The following is a 13263-nucleotide window of genomic DNA, read 5'->3' as shown; positions in this document are numbered from 1 at the left end:
TAATCCATTCGCTGGGCCGAAGTGGAAAGGCAGATGGATCGGCGTTTTCAAAATCCTCTTCAACCTTTGGGTAAACTTATATCGGGGCCATCCTTGGACGACATGTATACCAGGACACGATTCTATTTTTCCCACGTCCTCCTGCTTGGATCAAGCTGGGCACTGGGGGAATCGGGGATGATGATGATGGGGTTCAGATTTCATAGTTCAGACCTTTTCAACGGGGCTGCAGAGTTTCCCCAGTTTAAGAGAGTTGTTGTGGTAATACATTTGTGCTATACGCAACGCGTTTGAGGACGCAAGACGGCCGATGGGACCGAGGCTGACTGGTTTTCTTGAATCGCGCGGCGGGGGTCGGGCAAAAGTTCACGATGACTTCCCATCCCCAGACTCCCCGTGGGCTCGCGGAGGTCTATCACAGCAGACATATTCCGAAGAACAGATTCCCTCCTTTCTGGTTTCTCCTGTGCCTTTCCCCGTTCATCAATCTCTCTCTCTCCCACTCCCACTCCCGTGGCCGCGGGACGACAAGCGGGGGGGGTCCGGGTTTCCCGATATACAATGCTCGGTGAACATGACTAGAATACACAGTATTGTACCAAAACATGACTTATACGCAATCAAGACTCAAGAGCACACCCCCTTTCGCCCCACCAGCTCTCCGCTATACACCAGATGACCCGGGAAGACTGCATTTGGAAATTGTTGATTTTTGAGTGTAAATGTGGTTCCTCTTCTTCTATGTGTGCTCCGTACAATATGCGGAATACAAGTGTAGCTAGGCAAGACGAGGCTGAATCGTGTGTCAAGCTTTCAAGCTTCTTCCCCCTTCCCCCTACTAGGGCGGCAGGCCCCAAGCTTTTTCTTCTTCTTCTTCTTCTTCTCCTCCTCCTCCTCCTCATCCCGCAATATCGGCGAGTGGGTGTGGACGTTAGATGTTGGTCCTTGCTTTGCATTGCGCCCGTTTCCCAATGTCTGAATATAGGATAGTAAGTAGTCACTTACGGATGGATATCTTGGCTGTTGGCACTTGCTCCCTGAGTCCCCTAATGCCTCTTTGACTCCCGCTGCCGGCGTGCCGAGACTGGGGTGGTTTGGACAACATTCATTTCGAGGGAAGGGTTCAGGATGTGAATAGGGCGCGGGCAGGTATACATTGTCAACACGCCACGTCTTGTCGAGAAGACACACTGAACACGAGCGGGTCAGAACAATAGTTTAGCATGCCGTACGGATCCCACATCATATAGGTACCATACACACGGATGAGATAGTAAACATGCGTTCATCCTCCGCGTACAAACTCTCTACCTCATTTGCCAGCCGGTCGTGGGTCGGTGTTCAATTAGGTATCTAGCTACGATGCATTCGCCGAAAAACTCTGTATCCAGAGAAGGTCGTTTGCCGCTTACTATAACCCCATTCATTCGGTGCCTTACAGAATCCGCAGAGTTCTCTCACAGAGTGGGAACAAGAATCCCCGTCGCCTTCAGACCGGTAACCCGTGAGACGTGAAAAGCTTCACGGAGACAGCCGTTCGAGCGAGATACAGCCCACCCCATTTTCACCCCGCCGTCCGGAAACCCCGAGTCATATTACAGCGAACGGACGAGCACGTTTCTCCAGTTCAGGGTCACCCGGGGGGGCTTCTGCGGGCACAGCGAGATGAGGAAGCATGTAGGGAAAAAAAAAGGAGGGAATTATTACTGGTATCCCAAGTTCTCAACAACAAGAATCAAAATGGAGCTTTCATCGTGGAATTTTAATTCTGCCCATTAAGATCAAATAACGCCGCTGATTTGTTTTTTGGCTGCTCTGAATGCTCCACCACATGAAGAAAAAAAAACAACAAGAAAAGTCTACACGATGCGAGTATTATGACTCAAGTACAATGGCTGCCTACCCTGCGCCCGTCGAACACGCGCTACAAGTCTCTTGCTCTTCTTCTTCTGCTTCTTCTTTCTTCCTTCCCCTAAGCTCGGATCAGAGCCTCACCCCCGCGGCCCGTCTGTTCGCTCGCTCTCGGAACACGCTCCCCTAGAGCCTGTGCGGACCCGGACAAAAAAAAAAAAAAGAACACATCCCTTCTTGGATATCGTAGAAGTAAAAAACCCTGAAAACCCGTTGAACCTTATGCCCCGCTTGCCTCTAATATCCCTCCCTTCCCGTGTTCTTCCTAAACTTAGAGCATGATTGCAAGCTCTGACCTGTCAACCTTTTCCTCGTCCAGGTTGGGATAGTATGGTACCATGGCATCGGCACCCTGGACGTACGCGTCGTTGTACAGCCGCCAATAAGGCTGCCGCACCTTGCGCGCAGGGTGGAACAGGCCTGCCCATACATAGTTGAGAACGACGCCGGGGCCAACTGCCATGCGGATGGCTTCGATGGCCTCGATGATACGGTCGATGACGTGTGGACTCGTTTCGAAGAGGTTGGGGTATAGGAGGTTGAGGAGATGAACCATTGCGTCCTCGCATCCAAGGCCGACAACGCCAAGCGCGATATGCTTGACGACAGATGCGGCCGTCTGTCGATGGACTTGGTCGCGGTCGATGAGAGCGTCCTCGAGCAGAGGGGTGACAGCATAGACGTAGTCCTTGGCCATCTCACCAATATACTCGAACAGGAAAGAGAGGGATTTGAGCACACCGTTTTGTACGTTGAGCTCGGGAACGCGGTACTCGTTCATGAGGGCGGGAAGAACAGTGAAAGGGGCGCAAGTCTCGGCAACGATACCAATGGCAACAGCTGTGTTGACACGGGACTGACGCTCCTGCACGCGAAGGTTGTTCAGCAGCGTGGCGAGCACATCCTGGGGACCGATGGCCTTGGCGATGAAACCGAAAGTGTTGTTGGCGGCACGACGGATGCCCTTCTTGTGTGCCTTCAGCATGTCGAGGAGCTCGAAGCAGATACGCATCCACTCGCGGGCGTTCACACTCTCGGGGCCGCGATCCGCGATACGACCGACCAGGTCGATGGTGTTTTCTTGGACCTTTTCGTGTCGGTTGCGCAGGATAGGGGTAAGTCTTGGCAACAAGTCTTTGATAGGAGGTTGCATCTGTGTAATACCGACAACCGTGACGATCGACCTCAGAGCTCCCAAGATGGAACCAAGAACCTCAGGGTACTCCTCACCCAGGTATTCGTAAAGGACGATACCAAGCTTGCCCATCAAGGCATCCTCTCCGCATTGCTTCATGACCATAGCAATGCGTGAGATGAGGTCGGCTGCTTGCTGCCGTACTGTTGCTGACTTGTTGTTCAATCGCCAGAGGATAGTACTGACGATCTGGGGCAAGTATGGCTTGCAGCGCGATCCAAGGGCGTTGACGACAGAGCCGAAACCGTTGAGCATGACAATGTCTTCCACGCTTTGTTCCTGGAACGAGTGTAGAATACCATCGATCAAGCGCTCCTCGAGACGCTCGCCGATGTCTGCTGCGCCCAAACTAGCGACAATCTTCTCCACTGTCTCGACGGTCATTTTCCTGTAGGCCTCGCTCTCGTCCTTGAGGTTCACTACGATTCGTTCCAGGATTTCGCTGACGCCGACCTTTTGGCCAATGTCGACGGTGGTCTCGACAACCTGTCTGTAGTTGCGCTTGTCCAAGGCCATTCTTCTCACCCAGAAGCTCTTGAAGAACTCGTCCAGGACATGCTCCTTGAGGTAGCCTGCGGTGACACCATCAGTACCAGCGCACTGAGACACAACCTTCAGGACAACCTTCTTCATCTCCTCGTCTGGGGAGGAAAATTCGCGAAGGAGAATCTCCATAATCTGACTGGTATAGTAATTGGCATACTCCTCGTCCATGAGCGGAATGATGAAGCCAACGGCCTTGAGGAAACCAGCCAAGCCCTTGCCTCTTTGTTTGCGAGCTCCAGTCCACAGCGGGTTAAGGATATCGTCGAAGCTCTCGATACCGTAGGGGTTTGAAGCTTCAGCAAGCGCAGCAATAGCCAAACTGGTGACTGTCCTGACTTTGGTCTGCTCATCGTTCAGGTTGGGGCCAATGCAGTCGACCAAGCCCTTGAGGTGCGGAAGGACGGCGCAGCCCATTAGGATAGGAATTTGCTGCACAATCTTGACACCGGTATGACGGGCCTGCCATGACTTCTTGCTGCGACACACTGCCCGAAGGAAAGGCAACAGGGCCGGAATACCGAGGGCAGACGCCACAACAGCGAACGCTCTTGCGGTGGTGTTTCGCACGTACTCGTCGACATGGTCGATGTCTGGTCTCATCGTGCTGATCATGGTAGCCAGACCAGCCGCTTTACTGAGGTTGGAAATGATCTCACGACCTTCGACTCTGGCGTAGTAGTCTTGATCGATGAGCAGCGGCTCGATAACGACCAAAATCTTGTGGACATATGGCCGCACCAAGTCATCGAGCTTGTAGAGAATACGGTCGATGACCTTGACAAGCAAATGACGCTCCTGGTCTTCCAAAGTCTTCTCCATGAGCAGAGGAAGAATCTGGTCGAAGAGCGGACCGGCTCCAAACTGCCTGGCATTATCGGTGAGCTGTCTCAGAGCAGTTTTACGCATCGGTGGAGTACCATTCTTGACTTTCAAGAGCAGCCTCATGATCTTCCTTTCCTTCATTTCGTCCACGCTCAAGCTGTTCTCGTCAGAGCCATCGGTCAGCTTACCGAAGTACGCCATATCCTCGGCCTTGAAGAACTGCAGGTCACCAATGCCCGGGATTTCTGCCGGCACAGGCTTTCCGCTCAACCTCACGGCGTCAGGGTCCTGCATCATGAACCCAGTCTGCGGTGCTGGCGTAGCCATGAGCTTATGAGCAGGCGCACGAATCGGAGCGTATCCTGGCGGTGGCTCGAGAATCTTGTACCCCTGTTCCTCGCCTGGGAGAAGCGCGTCCAACTCTTCGTCACTGATGGGCGCGTTGCGTCCTGAGATATCCGTACCGAAAGTCGTAGGCAAGGCTGCGCTTCCCGCCTGCGACGGGTGCATTGGCGTGGCGAGACCCTGGTTACCCATTGGAGTGGCCGAAGGGGCCTGATCCCACCTCGACCGTTTCTTTGGTGCATCTGCAGGCTCTAGAGAGGGGGCCTGGTCCCAACGCGAGCGCTTCGACTTGGCGGGCTCAGATGGCTGAGCAGCTTCCTCGTCAGCTGTCGTGGTCGCGACATCCCACCTCTTCTTGCGCTTCCTTCCAGACGAGACAGCATCGGTAGAGCCAGCTTCCGCGTTTTCCTTATCGTCGTCCCTCAGAGTCGCTGGGGCGACGTTGCCGTCTTCCTCGGATCCCCTCGCGGCCTTGGCCTGGATTTCCCTTGCAACGCGTTCCTCCTCTCTTTCAAGCTCTCTCCGCTGCATGATCTCGCGGTAGCTGTCGCCGTTTTTGCTGTCTCCGTTGGCGAAGGCATCGGTTCGGGAAGGGGAGAGACCGCGATCGAATCGGCGCTTCTGGTAGTCTGTCTCGCGATCGGTAATCCTGTTGCTCTTCTCGCCCCGGCCAGCCAAGGGATCATCCTCTTCGACGCCATCGCCGCGTGCGAACTCGTCAATCATTTCACGCGATGCCGTGTACTGGCCGACGAGACGGCGCGTGTTGTCGGTGTCTTCCATCTCGTCATCATCGTCATCGCCGGCCGGGATGGACGTGTTGTATCCGGCAAACTTGTCGACGCCATTTCGATCGTACAGATCGGTGTCGAAGCTATCGGTGAGTTTCTGCTTGGTGCCAGCGTCGGCACGTTGATTGTTCGGGTCGAAAGTGGTCGAACCCTTCTTCGCAGCGGCGGCAGCGTTGCGCTCCGCCTGGAGCTTCCGGACAGTCTCGAAGTCTGCGTCGGACATTTTGAATTATGGGCAAGGTTGCTTCATGTCACTTGAAGATGCAAGTGGGCGATCGACGATGGCGGCGCGCATCAGTAATGGTTGTTGTGTTGCTGATGAGGCTGAAGGGGGTAGCAAATGGCCGGGTCGCAGGAGAGTTTGCAATCTGCGCAGGCAAAAGCTTTGCTGTCGGCGACGCCACCAGAATTTGGGCGCCCGAATTTTAGCCGAGAACGCCAAGGCTGGGAGCTTCTGCACCTCAACCTGAGACCATCCGCGACTGGTGAACAACAACAAATACGATATCAATTTTATTTTTTCATGGCTTTCACCTGCATAAGATGAGGTAGAAGCTATCTGAGAGATTCAGCTAGGTCCACCTGCATATCACAGTAAATCAATGCTACAAAACTTTGTCTACGCGCTTCAAGACGTGGCCGGGGATGCGAAGCTAGTGAGTAGGCAACTTGGTAGGATGTCGCTCATGTCGAGCATGACGAAGTCGTATAACTAAGGTAGAGGTATCAGCTCGTCTTTCGAGCCTGCGATCGTGTTCTCCTCCGCTTCGGCGATGATTCTAGCAGGGCAGTGTCGGGCACTTCATGCTCAACCTCAACCTTGACCTTTGTCTTCACAACCTTACGTTTCTGACCCAAAATGGGCGTTTCTTGATCAACGGTTACCTCCTTCTTCACCCTCACCGTCTGGTCCTCTTCCTTCTTCACTGTCCGCTCAGAAAAGGTCTTGAGGTCCGCCGTAAAGAGCACAGAGTGCGCCCAGCCCGCATACTTACCCCAGAGCTCCCTAAAATGATCTCCCACGGCATCGTACATCGCCTTGTTGAACGTCTTGGTCTTGGTCTTGCCGAACTTGTAGTCTCTCTGGGCAATCTGCCAGACGTGCGTGTCCACCGGCACGGCCTCACCCCAACCCAGGCCCATCAGACAGACACAATCGGCCACCTTGGGGCCTACGCCCGATAATTGGAGCAGCTGTTCATGTGCCTCTTTGTATGTACACTGTGGCAGCTTAGATCCCTCGGCCGTTTTGATGTAGCATGGGTTCTCTGGGTTGGTAAGACTCTCGAACCATCCCTTTGGCCTATCATTGACCACAATTGAAGCCGTCTGCGCGATGTACTTTGCGCGATAGCCAAACCCGAGCTCCCTCAGATGCGCCTCTACTGAGCTTCCCGTCAAAGCCTCTGGTGTTGGGAAATCGTGGAACGTTTCGTCCCCAATCTTCCCAATCAGCGGGCCGTAATGTAGACACAGCTTGTGAACCTGTCCAAGTGTCAGTCCTGGGTTTCTTTTTCCACTTTGCAGCAGTTCTTACCATTTGCGATATCCTGGCGATATTGTTGTTGCTACTGCAGATAAAGCATATCAATGCCTCCCATGCATCTTGGCTCAGCATACGAACACCTCCAAACTCTGGGGCCCTCTTGCGAAAGTTGGGATCCGCTTTCGACCATTCCTCGTAAAGAGACTTGAGGTCCAACTTGAGGCTCAGATAATGCCGTAGTAACTCCTCTGTGTCATCTTCACTAGCTTCGCTGTCAAAACTTGGAGGGGTGAGCGGATAAGTTGGTTTCGTAGGCCAAGTGACCTTGTAATGCAGGTGAGTTGAATCTTGCTTTAATGACACGATTCGACCATACAACGTGCAGCACCTAGATGAAATCTTAGCGGAATTGAATCATAATACCAAGAGCTCAATGTGACTGACCACATGTCATTGACTTTACGCCATCGGAAGGACTGGCCACATCGAAGAGTCGTGTCAATGCATAGCTCAGCCAGACTAAGCGGCAGTTTCCGCCATTCAGTCACCCTGGCCACAGACATAACTTGTTGTATTCAGAGACCAAGCTTTTCGTAGGGTCACTTTAACGAATGACAGTGACTCTAGAAGATGCCAAGCCTTGTATCAGAAAGGGAACAGAAAACCAGAATAATCGATATGAAGATGTGCGAGTCACATGAAGTTGAATAAAAGTCGCTGCTGAGGCTGATCACTTTGCGAGTTCTTCCCCTGAACGGACTGGCCGATTCAGTGGCCAGTTGCCACCACAGAACTGGCTCTAGCGGAAGCCGTCAGCCACAAGGGCTAAGCCACATCACAGTGTGGTTCATGGTGAAGTCCAATACCGAGACAGCCGTGCACACTGTATAGAAACACAGTACGCAAGCCCCCACACCTCTTCGCATTCAATCAAGAGCATCACGACCTTACTGAGCGGCTCATCACACCCTAGCATCCAGTCCAACCGCCCACCATGCTCTTCTTCAGGCAAGTCTCGAGCTTCACTCGGGGAACGCGATAATCCACGGGCTTTCAAACCCAGAGTTGCGCCCCGCGCAGGCTGGATGATGCAATCACTGACGCTACGCCTGCTAGTTTCTTCAAGACGCTCATCGACCACGAGGTCACCGTCGAGCTCAAGAACGACATCCAGATCCGCGGCATCCTCAAGAGCGTCGACCAGTACCTCAACATCAAGTTGGAGGAGATTTCGGTCGTCGAGGAGCTCAAGTACCCGCATCTGGTCCGTCTGCCGCCTTCCACCCTTGTACCAAGGCTCTCATCTCACGTATCCTTGTGTGGCCGAAGAGCCAGCCTTGAGAATGTCGCTAACGAAACCATGCAGAGCTCTGTCAAGAATGTCTTCATCCGTGGCTCCGTCGTTCGTTATGTACACTTGCCTGCTGGCTCAGTAGACGTGCCCCTCCTGGAGGACGCGACGCGCAGAGGTGAGTCTTGCGTTTCCATCACGTTCATCGCAGGTATGGGGATAGCGCTAACCCCACCACAGAGGCTGCTGCTCAGGCCGCAAAGGCCAAATAGGCTATTGGTAAAAGAGTAGTAGGAGTTCAGAATGACTCTTGTGAATCATGGCGATATGACCGGGGCACTGAAAAAGCCGGTTCTCCCATGTGGTGGAATGAAGGCCAAACCTCACAACTAGGTACACGTGCTTAACGATATTTTTGGCGTCTGGCAAGACCTGGTGTGGCAGCTCCTCATGGAGTATGAGATGAGGGGATATGATATCCAGACAGAGATCTACGAAACAAATCAAACGTTCAACGGGAGTTGCGCCCGACCGCATGGTACTCGTTATTCATTATGCTATTCTGATGAAGCAAGCAATCACCACCAGACGCCTCCTCCACGGCTGTCTTTGCCGTTCCACAGTGCAACCTCTTTACCTTCGGCATCTTCGCCTTCGAGAGGATGCACGAGTCCGCCCTTTCTCCTCTCAGACAGCCATTTATCAATCCAGCCCTTCATCCTTTTCCTCGATACTTCGCTGCCGACATTGACCGTGGGTACTACCTTGTCGATGCGCAGGGACATCACGAACATAGTCAGCTCCCGGAAGCTGCTATGCTCACTGTATGGCACACCAAAGCACATGGCTTCTTTCGTGCTGCCACGTTGCGCGACGAAATCCTTTGCCCCAAACCGAGGCCGCCAGGCCTTGCCTTGCAGAATCTGTGTCATCGGAATCGTGCCAGGTTGAGTGCTAGCTGTCACCGCCTTGCTAGCGCCTTGTGGCCGGTAGTTCCAGCCGGAAGGTCGAAACCCTACGATACGACTGAAATGCGGCTTGTACCCGTTGAGATATTCTTGTAGTGTCTCAGCGCGGATTTCCATCAGCATTTGCATGTGAACCTGAGCTTCATGCGGATTATCCGTCATAAGTGCCGTCAGCTCTGGGTCTCCGAGTTTGGACACAATGCGGATCTTCGACTTGGACGCAAATATCTTGCTTCCTAGAGCTTGGGCAATAGCTTTGCAAATCCGCTCCTTACCAATCGAGTAAGTACCGCAAATAACAAGGAGACGTTCTTTTGGGGCGTTTTTCTTCTTCGCCTTTGTAGTGGCGTCTTCCGCATTTGTCTTGGTGAAGAACTTGCTGACCGTCTCCGTGCCAGCCTCTCTGTTGATCTTGTCCCACGTGTTGTCTTCTGACGTTTGGTCTGGAGCAAGTGACTTGCACATGTCTGCGCATGCCTTTATTACGTCGTTCTGAGGCGGGAAAGAATAGCGAGGGTTGAGGTAGGTCGTGTCTAAGTAACAAACATCAATCTTTTGCTGCTTGAGCTTGCCCGATGCCGAATCTTGTATGTCCGGCTTGAGTAGAGGATGGGCAACCTGAGCTGGACAGGCTCTAAAGTCGCCACAATGCAAGATTCTTTGCTTTCTCGCACTTGGACCCTTTCCCATTGTCTTTTCAAACAGAAACAGGGAGCTGCCGGGACAGTGGTTGGCAGGGATCATAGTCACGGTCACACCCTCGGTGCCCGGGACCTCCTCCGTCTGATTGAACTCGAGAGCAATAACCCACTTAGCAGCAACTCGCAATTGCATCTTGACCAGGTCTCCGGTGACTTTGCTGCAGTATATTGGGCCGTGCGTCCAGGTGGAAGTCAAGCCGATGTAGTGATCGCTGTGAAAATGGCTCAAGAAATAGGCATTGCATCCCTTGACCGCACCATACCTGAAGGCATCTACGCAGATGTAGAACCCAGGCATTATCTTGTAAAATGGACAGGTCCGTTGATACGCGGGCTTCCCACGTGATGAATGCTCTGCAGCAGCGGCGCCGGCCCACGCAGCGTCTTCAGCATGACCAGACATCAATTTGGTGAAGGCAGAAGTCGACTTGTTCTGGACTTCGCTCAGCTTGAATGGGTTGGCTTGGCCCTCTCGTGGTACTGCTGCGCGAGCAAGTCGTTTGTTTACTTCAGGGGGTTCAAGGATTGGCGGTCTGGCGACTTCATCTTTGACTTTCTTAGTCTCCTTGGGTTGGGGCAGTGGAATTGGGTTGCCATCGAGGCAGGCGTTCACATGTCGTGTTGCTTCGTCAGGTGTAATGCCGGCAAGTGTGCCGTCGCAAATGGGACAGTTGGCCACCATGGCATCGCTAGGCCGTACAGGATCGGCTAATTCGTCGCAAGAATAGTCGCCCGTATCTGCAGCCTCGGCCTCTGCTTCCAAACGGGCTTGTTCCTCCATGAACTGCATCATGCGGTATTCTTCGCCGCCGAAATCTTCGTCGTTGGGGAAATCGTCTAGGTCACCAAAGTCGTCAACATTTGCAAATTCGGCGTCGATCGAGTCCTCAACCTTCAATGGCGGTGGCGGGCAGCTCGTTTCCGTCGCTGGCGGTTTTGCCTCCTCTTCTTCCTCCTCCAGCTGAACCAACGGCGGAGAAACATTATCTTGCTTCATTGCCGGAGACATCGCGTCGTCCTCCGACTTGACCGGTGGGACGATGGGCGGTCGACTGCGAATAGCACCGATGAGACTTGATTTCCGAGCTGTAGGAAGCGCTTCTTCTTCTTCACTGTCAGATTCGTCGAGAAAGGGGCCTTTCCGCTTAGTGGCCACCTTCTTAGAAGGCCTCTCTGTGGGTGATGAGGGTGGTGGTTCGGACACCACAGGGCTGTTGGAATCTCTTGCGGCTGACTGTTCCCCTTCGTCATTCTCGGGCTCTTGGCTTAGCCGCCGCTTCTTGTTTGGCACCTCAACCTCATTAAACCTCTCCTCCTCCTCCCATGGTTCGGCATCATATATCTCTGGCACCTCATCATCTTCCTTTTGGGGAACAATGAGCTTTTCGTGGCCATCGATAAACAACGTCTGCTCGGGCTTTTCGGCCTTTTGAAAGAAGCTCAGAATGCTAGCATTGGGTTTTCCTGCAGGCTTCTTCGAAGGAGGCAACCTGGTTAATGGTTTTTTGGGAGTCGTCGTAGGCCTCTTTCGCGCTGCCGTTGATGGAGGGCCCATTTTGCCACAAATGCCCAGTGAATGGGTGCTCTTCTCAAGAGATCCGAATTGTCGAGGGTTCTGATGTTGCAAGTACTGTCGAGACCGCCATCTACACTTGCATTGTGCTACACGAGTCGAAGGGGCGAAATCTGGAGGCGAAGTCTGGACAAGGGGCGAAGTGGTCAAAAAGTAATGACGTTGGGGCTAGGACTGACTAAAACACGAAAATCGCGGGGTCTTTTGGGGTGCGTCGCGAAGTCACGTGCTCTTTCCGAAATATTATAGTGCCTGGTCTTAGCTCCGGTGTAAAATTATGCTCAGCAATGTATAAGGAGACAACCATCCCTGAGCACGATGTTCTTATGAAAAGAATGTCTCACAGTCTTGATCTTGGAACAGGTGTTTTATTCTTATTTACGCCAAGTGCGATGATGTCTGCTTGATTTAACCGAGTCCTCTTGCGTCCTGTTCCCCGGTCTTCCCATGTAGCTTCACGCAAAGCCATGGATCTCCATCCCAGCCCGAGCTTCGTACAAGCATGTGAAAGCCCATCCGTAGTAGAGTGCGAAGGCCTCATCAGTACTCTGTAGCATAGACAATGAGTTCCACATCGCTGGTGCCTCAGTTGAGGGCTCGGCGGCTGCTACGCATGAGCTCCCAGAGGAAGAGCACCTTGATGTACGCCTGGCGCAGCGTATAGGCGGTGATAGAAGTGATGATAGCCGCCAACGCCACACCGGTGCCCTGTACATTCGCGCCCCCATCGAGCCGATGCTGGCGCCAACGCCGAAACAGATGGGCCTCGACGGCAAATAGGCTGAATTGCATACAGAGGTAGGAGAAGGAGCCGAATCTTGCGACGTTGCGTGGTAGTTGATACCGGCGGCAGAAGCTGGTCCACCTCTTCTTGTGGATGATGTAGGGAACCTCGGTCGTATAGACGATAATGTGGCGGACAAAGAACAACATGAAGTAGCGAAGCATCAAGGTCGTTGTGGCTCCCACGATGGCGGAACGGAGAGCCAAGACCACGATGAGGGCGGTGATAATGTCACGACCGACGATCATGTACACCAGCATTGTCGCCAGGAGATGCGCGTCATCAATATCTTGCTGCTGGTTGAAATAGTCCATGGCGGAGACTTCGATGCGTATGCCAGTGTCGATAGCGAAACGCGCTCTCAAAACTCAAGGTGACTGTGTTTCTCTGTTTTGGATGAAAAGAGAGCTGGGTACGTCTGTCCTGCTGCGCGTTTAGTTTGTTTCAAAGATACTGCGGATAATGGAACAATCCTGGCAAAGCTCACTGATGAAGTTGTTGATGGGGTGTTGCGGTTGGTTGTTTACCTCAGCCATGATACGACAGAAAGAACATGTGCGAAGAAGAAAAGGGAGCTCAAAAGGAAACAAGCTGTAAAGAGAGCATTGATATTGAGCCTACATAGGCTAGGTATTTGTCGACATCCGCCTTTCACATCGTCTTGGGTATTGGGGCCCGTATGGTTATTGTTGAGGATGGCCAGCTCAAAGGGAGTGAATCGTTATGGGCTGGGAGTCAATGGAACTCCTTGTGATGACGACGTCCCGGGGAAGTCTCTTGACCAGACTTGCGTGTTTCTAGCTCGAGCCCTTCCACTCGAACGCATATCTTATTGAACCCCTTGTGATAT

The 13263-nt window shown here is 52.9% G+C and overlaps 5 protein-coding genes across 5 annotated transcripts; 1 reads left to right on the top strand and 4 right to left on the bottom strand.

Annotated features, from left to right (window-relative positions):
- Positions 1–1751: 1751 nt before the first annotated feature.
- On the bottom strand, positions 1752–5938 carry HER10_EVM0006565 (splicing factor 3B subunit 1). The gene has a single exon (XM_035476148.1). The coding sequence runs from the start codon at positions 5831–5833 to the stop codon at positions 2183–2185; it is 3651 nt and encodes a 1216-aa protein (XP_035335022.1). The 5' UTR covers positions 5834–5938; the 3' UTR covers positions 1752–2182.
- A 398-nt stretch (positions 5939–6336) lies between these two features.
- On the bottom strand, positions 6337–7787 carry HER10_EVM0009714 (8-oxoguanine DNA-glycosylase; the record flags this gene model as incomplete). The annotated part of the gene is made up of 3 exons (XM_035479191.1): positions 7541–7787; positions 7148–7484; positions 6337–7095 (listed from the first exon to the last, which is right to left on the bottom strand). The coding sequence occupies exons 1-3, from the start codon at positions 7657–7659 to the stop codon at positions 6337–6339; spliced, it is 1215 nt and encodes a 404-aa protein (XP_035335255.1). The 5' UTR covers positions 7660–7787.
- Positions 7788–8038: 251 nt separating this feature from the next.
- Positions 8039–8919, top strand: HER10_EVM0002117 (U6 snRNA-associated Sm-like protein LSm2). The gene is made up of 4 exons (XM_035471843.1): positions 8039–8104; positions 8213–8360; positions 8463–8565; positions 8628–8919. Exons 1-4 carry the CDS (start codon positions 8091–8093, stop codon positions 8657–8659), a joined length of 297 nt encoding a protein of 98 aa, XP_035334695.1. The 5' UTR covers positions 8039–8090; the 3' UTR covers positions 8660–8919.
- A 46-nt stretch (positions 8920–8965) lies between these two features.
- HER10_EVM0003636 (DNA repair metallo-beta-lactamase) lies at positions 8966–11772 on the bottom strand (the record flags this gene model as incomplete). Its single annotated transcript, XM_035473303.1, has 1 exon — positions 8966–11772. The coding sequence occupies exon 1, from the start codon at positions 10847–10849 to the stop codon at positions 8966–8968; it is 1884 nt and encodes a 627-aa protein (XP_035334817.1). The 5' UTR covers positions 10850–11772.
- Positions 11773–12214: 442 nt separating this feature from the next.
- HER10_EVM0012967 (uncharacterized protein) lies at positions 12215–12727 on the bottom strand (the record flags this gene model as incomplete). Its single annotated transcript, XM_035482341.1, has 1 exon — positions 12215–12727. The coding sequence occupies one exon, from the start codon at positions 12725–12727 to the stop codon at positions 12215–12217; it is 513 nt and encodes a 170-aa protein (XP_035335502.1).
- Positions 12728–13263: the final 536 nt, after the last annotated feature.

This window comes from Colletotrichum scovillei (assembly GCF_011075155.1).
Source record: "Colletotrichum scovillei strain TJNH1 chromosome Unknown Contig00004, whole genome shotgun sequence".
In the NCBI taxonomy this organism is placed as follows: domain Eukaryota; kingdom Fungi; phylum Ascomycota; class Sordariomycetes; order Glomerellales; family Glomerellaceae; genus Colletotrichum; species Colletotrichum scovillei.
This window is presented reverse-complemented; position numbering and strand designations above follow the sequence as displayed.

What these genes read in the sequence shown, in the direction of transcription:
- HER10_EVM0002117 (XM_035471843.1), top strand. An exon ending in AGCTCAAGTACCCGCATCTG is followed by an intron (nt 8,361 to 8,462) that starts GTCCGTCTGCCG and finishes GAAACCATGCAG; the next exon opens with AGCTCTGTCAAGAATGTCTT. An exon ending in GGAGGACGCGACGCGCAGAG is followed by an intron (nt 8,566 to 8,627) that starts GTGAGTCTTGCG and finishes ACCCCACCACAG; the next exon opens with AGGCTGCTGCTCAGGCCGCA.
- HER10_EVM0006565 (XM_035476148.1), bottom strand. Translation starts at nt 5,833, where the DNA reads ATGTCCGACGCAGACTTCGAGACTGTCCGGAAGCTCCAGGCGGAGCGC.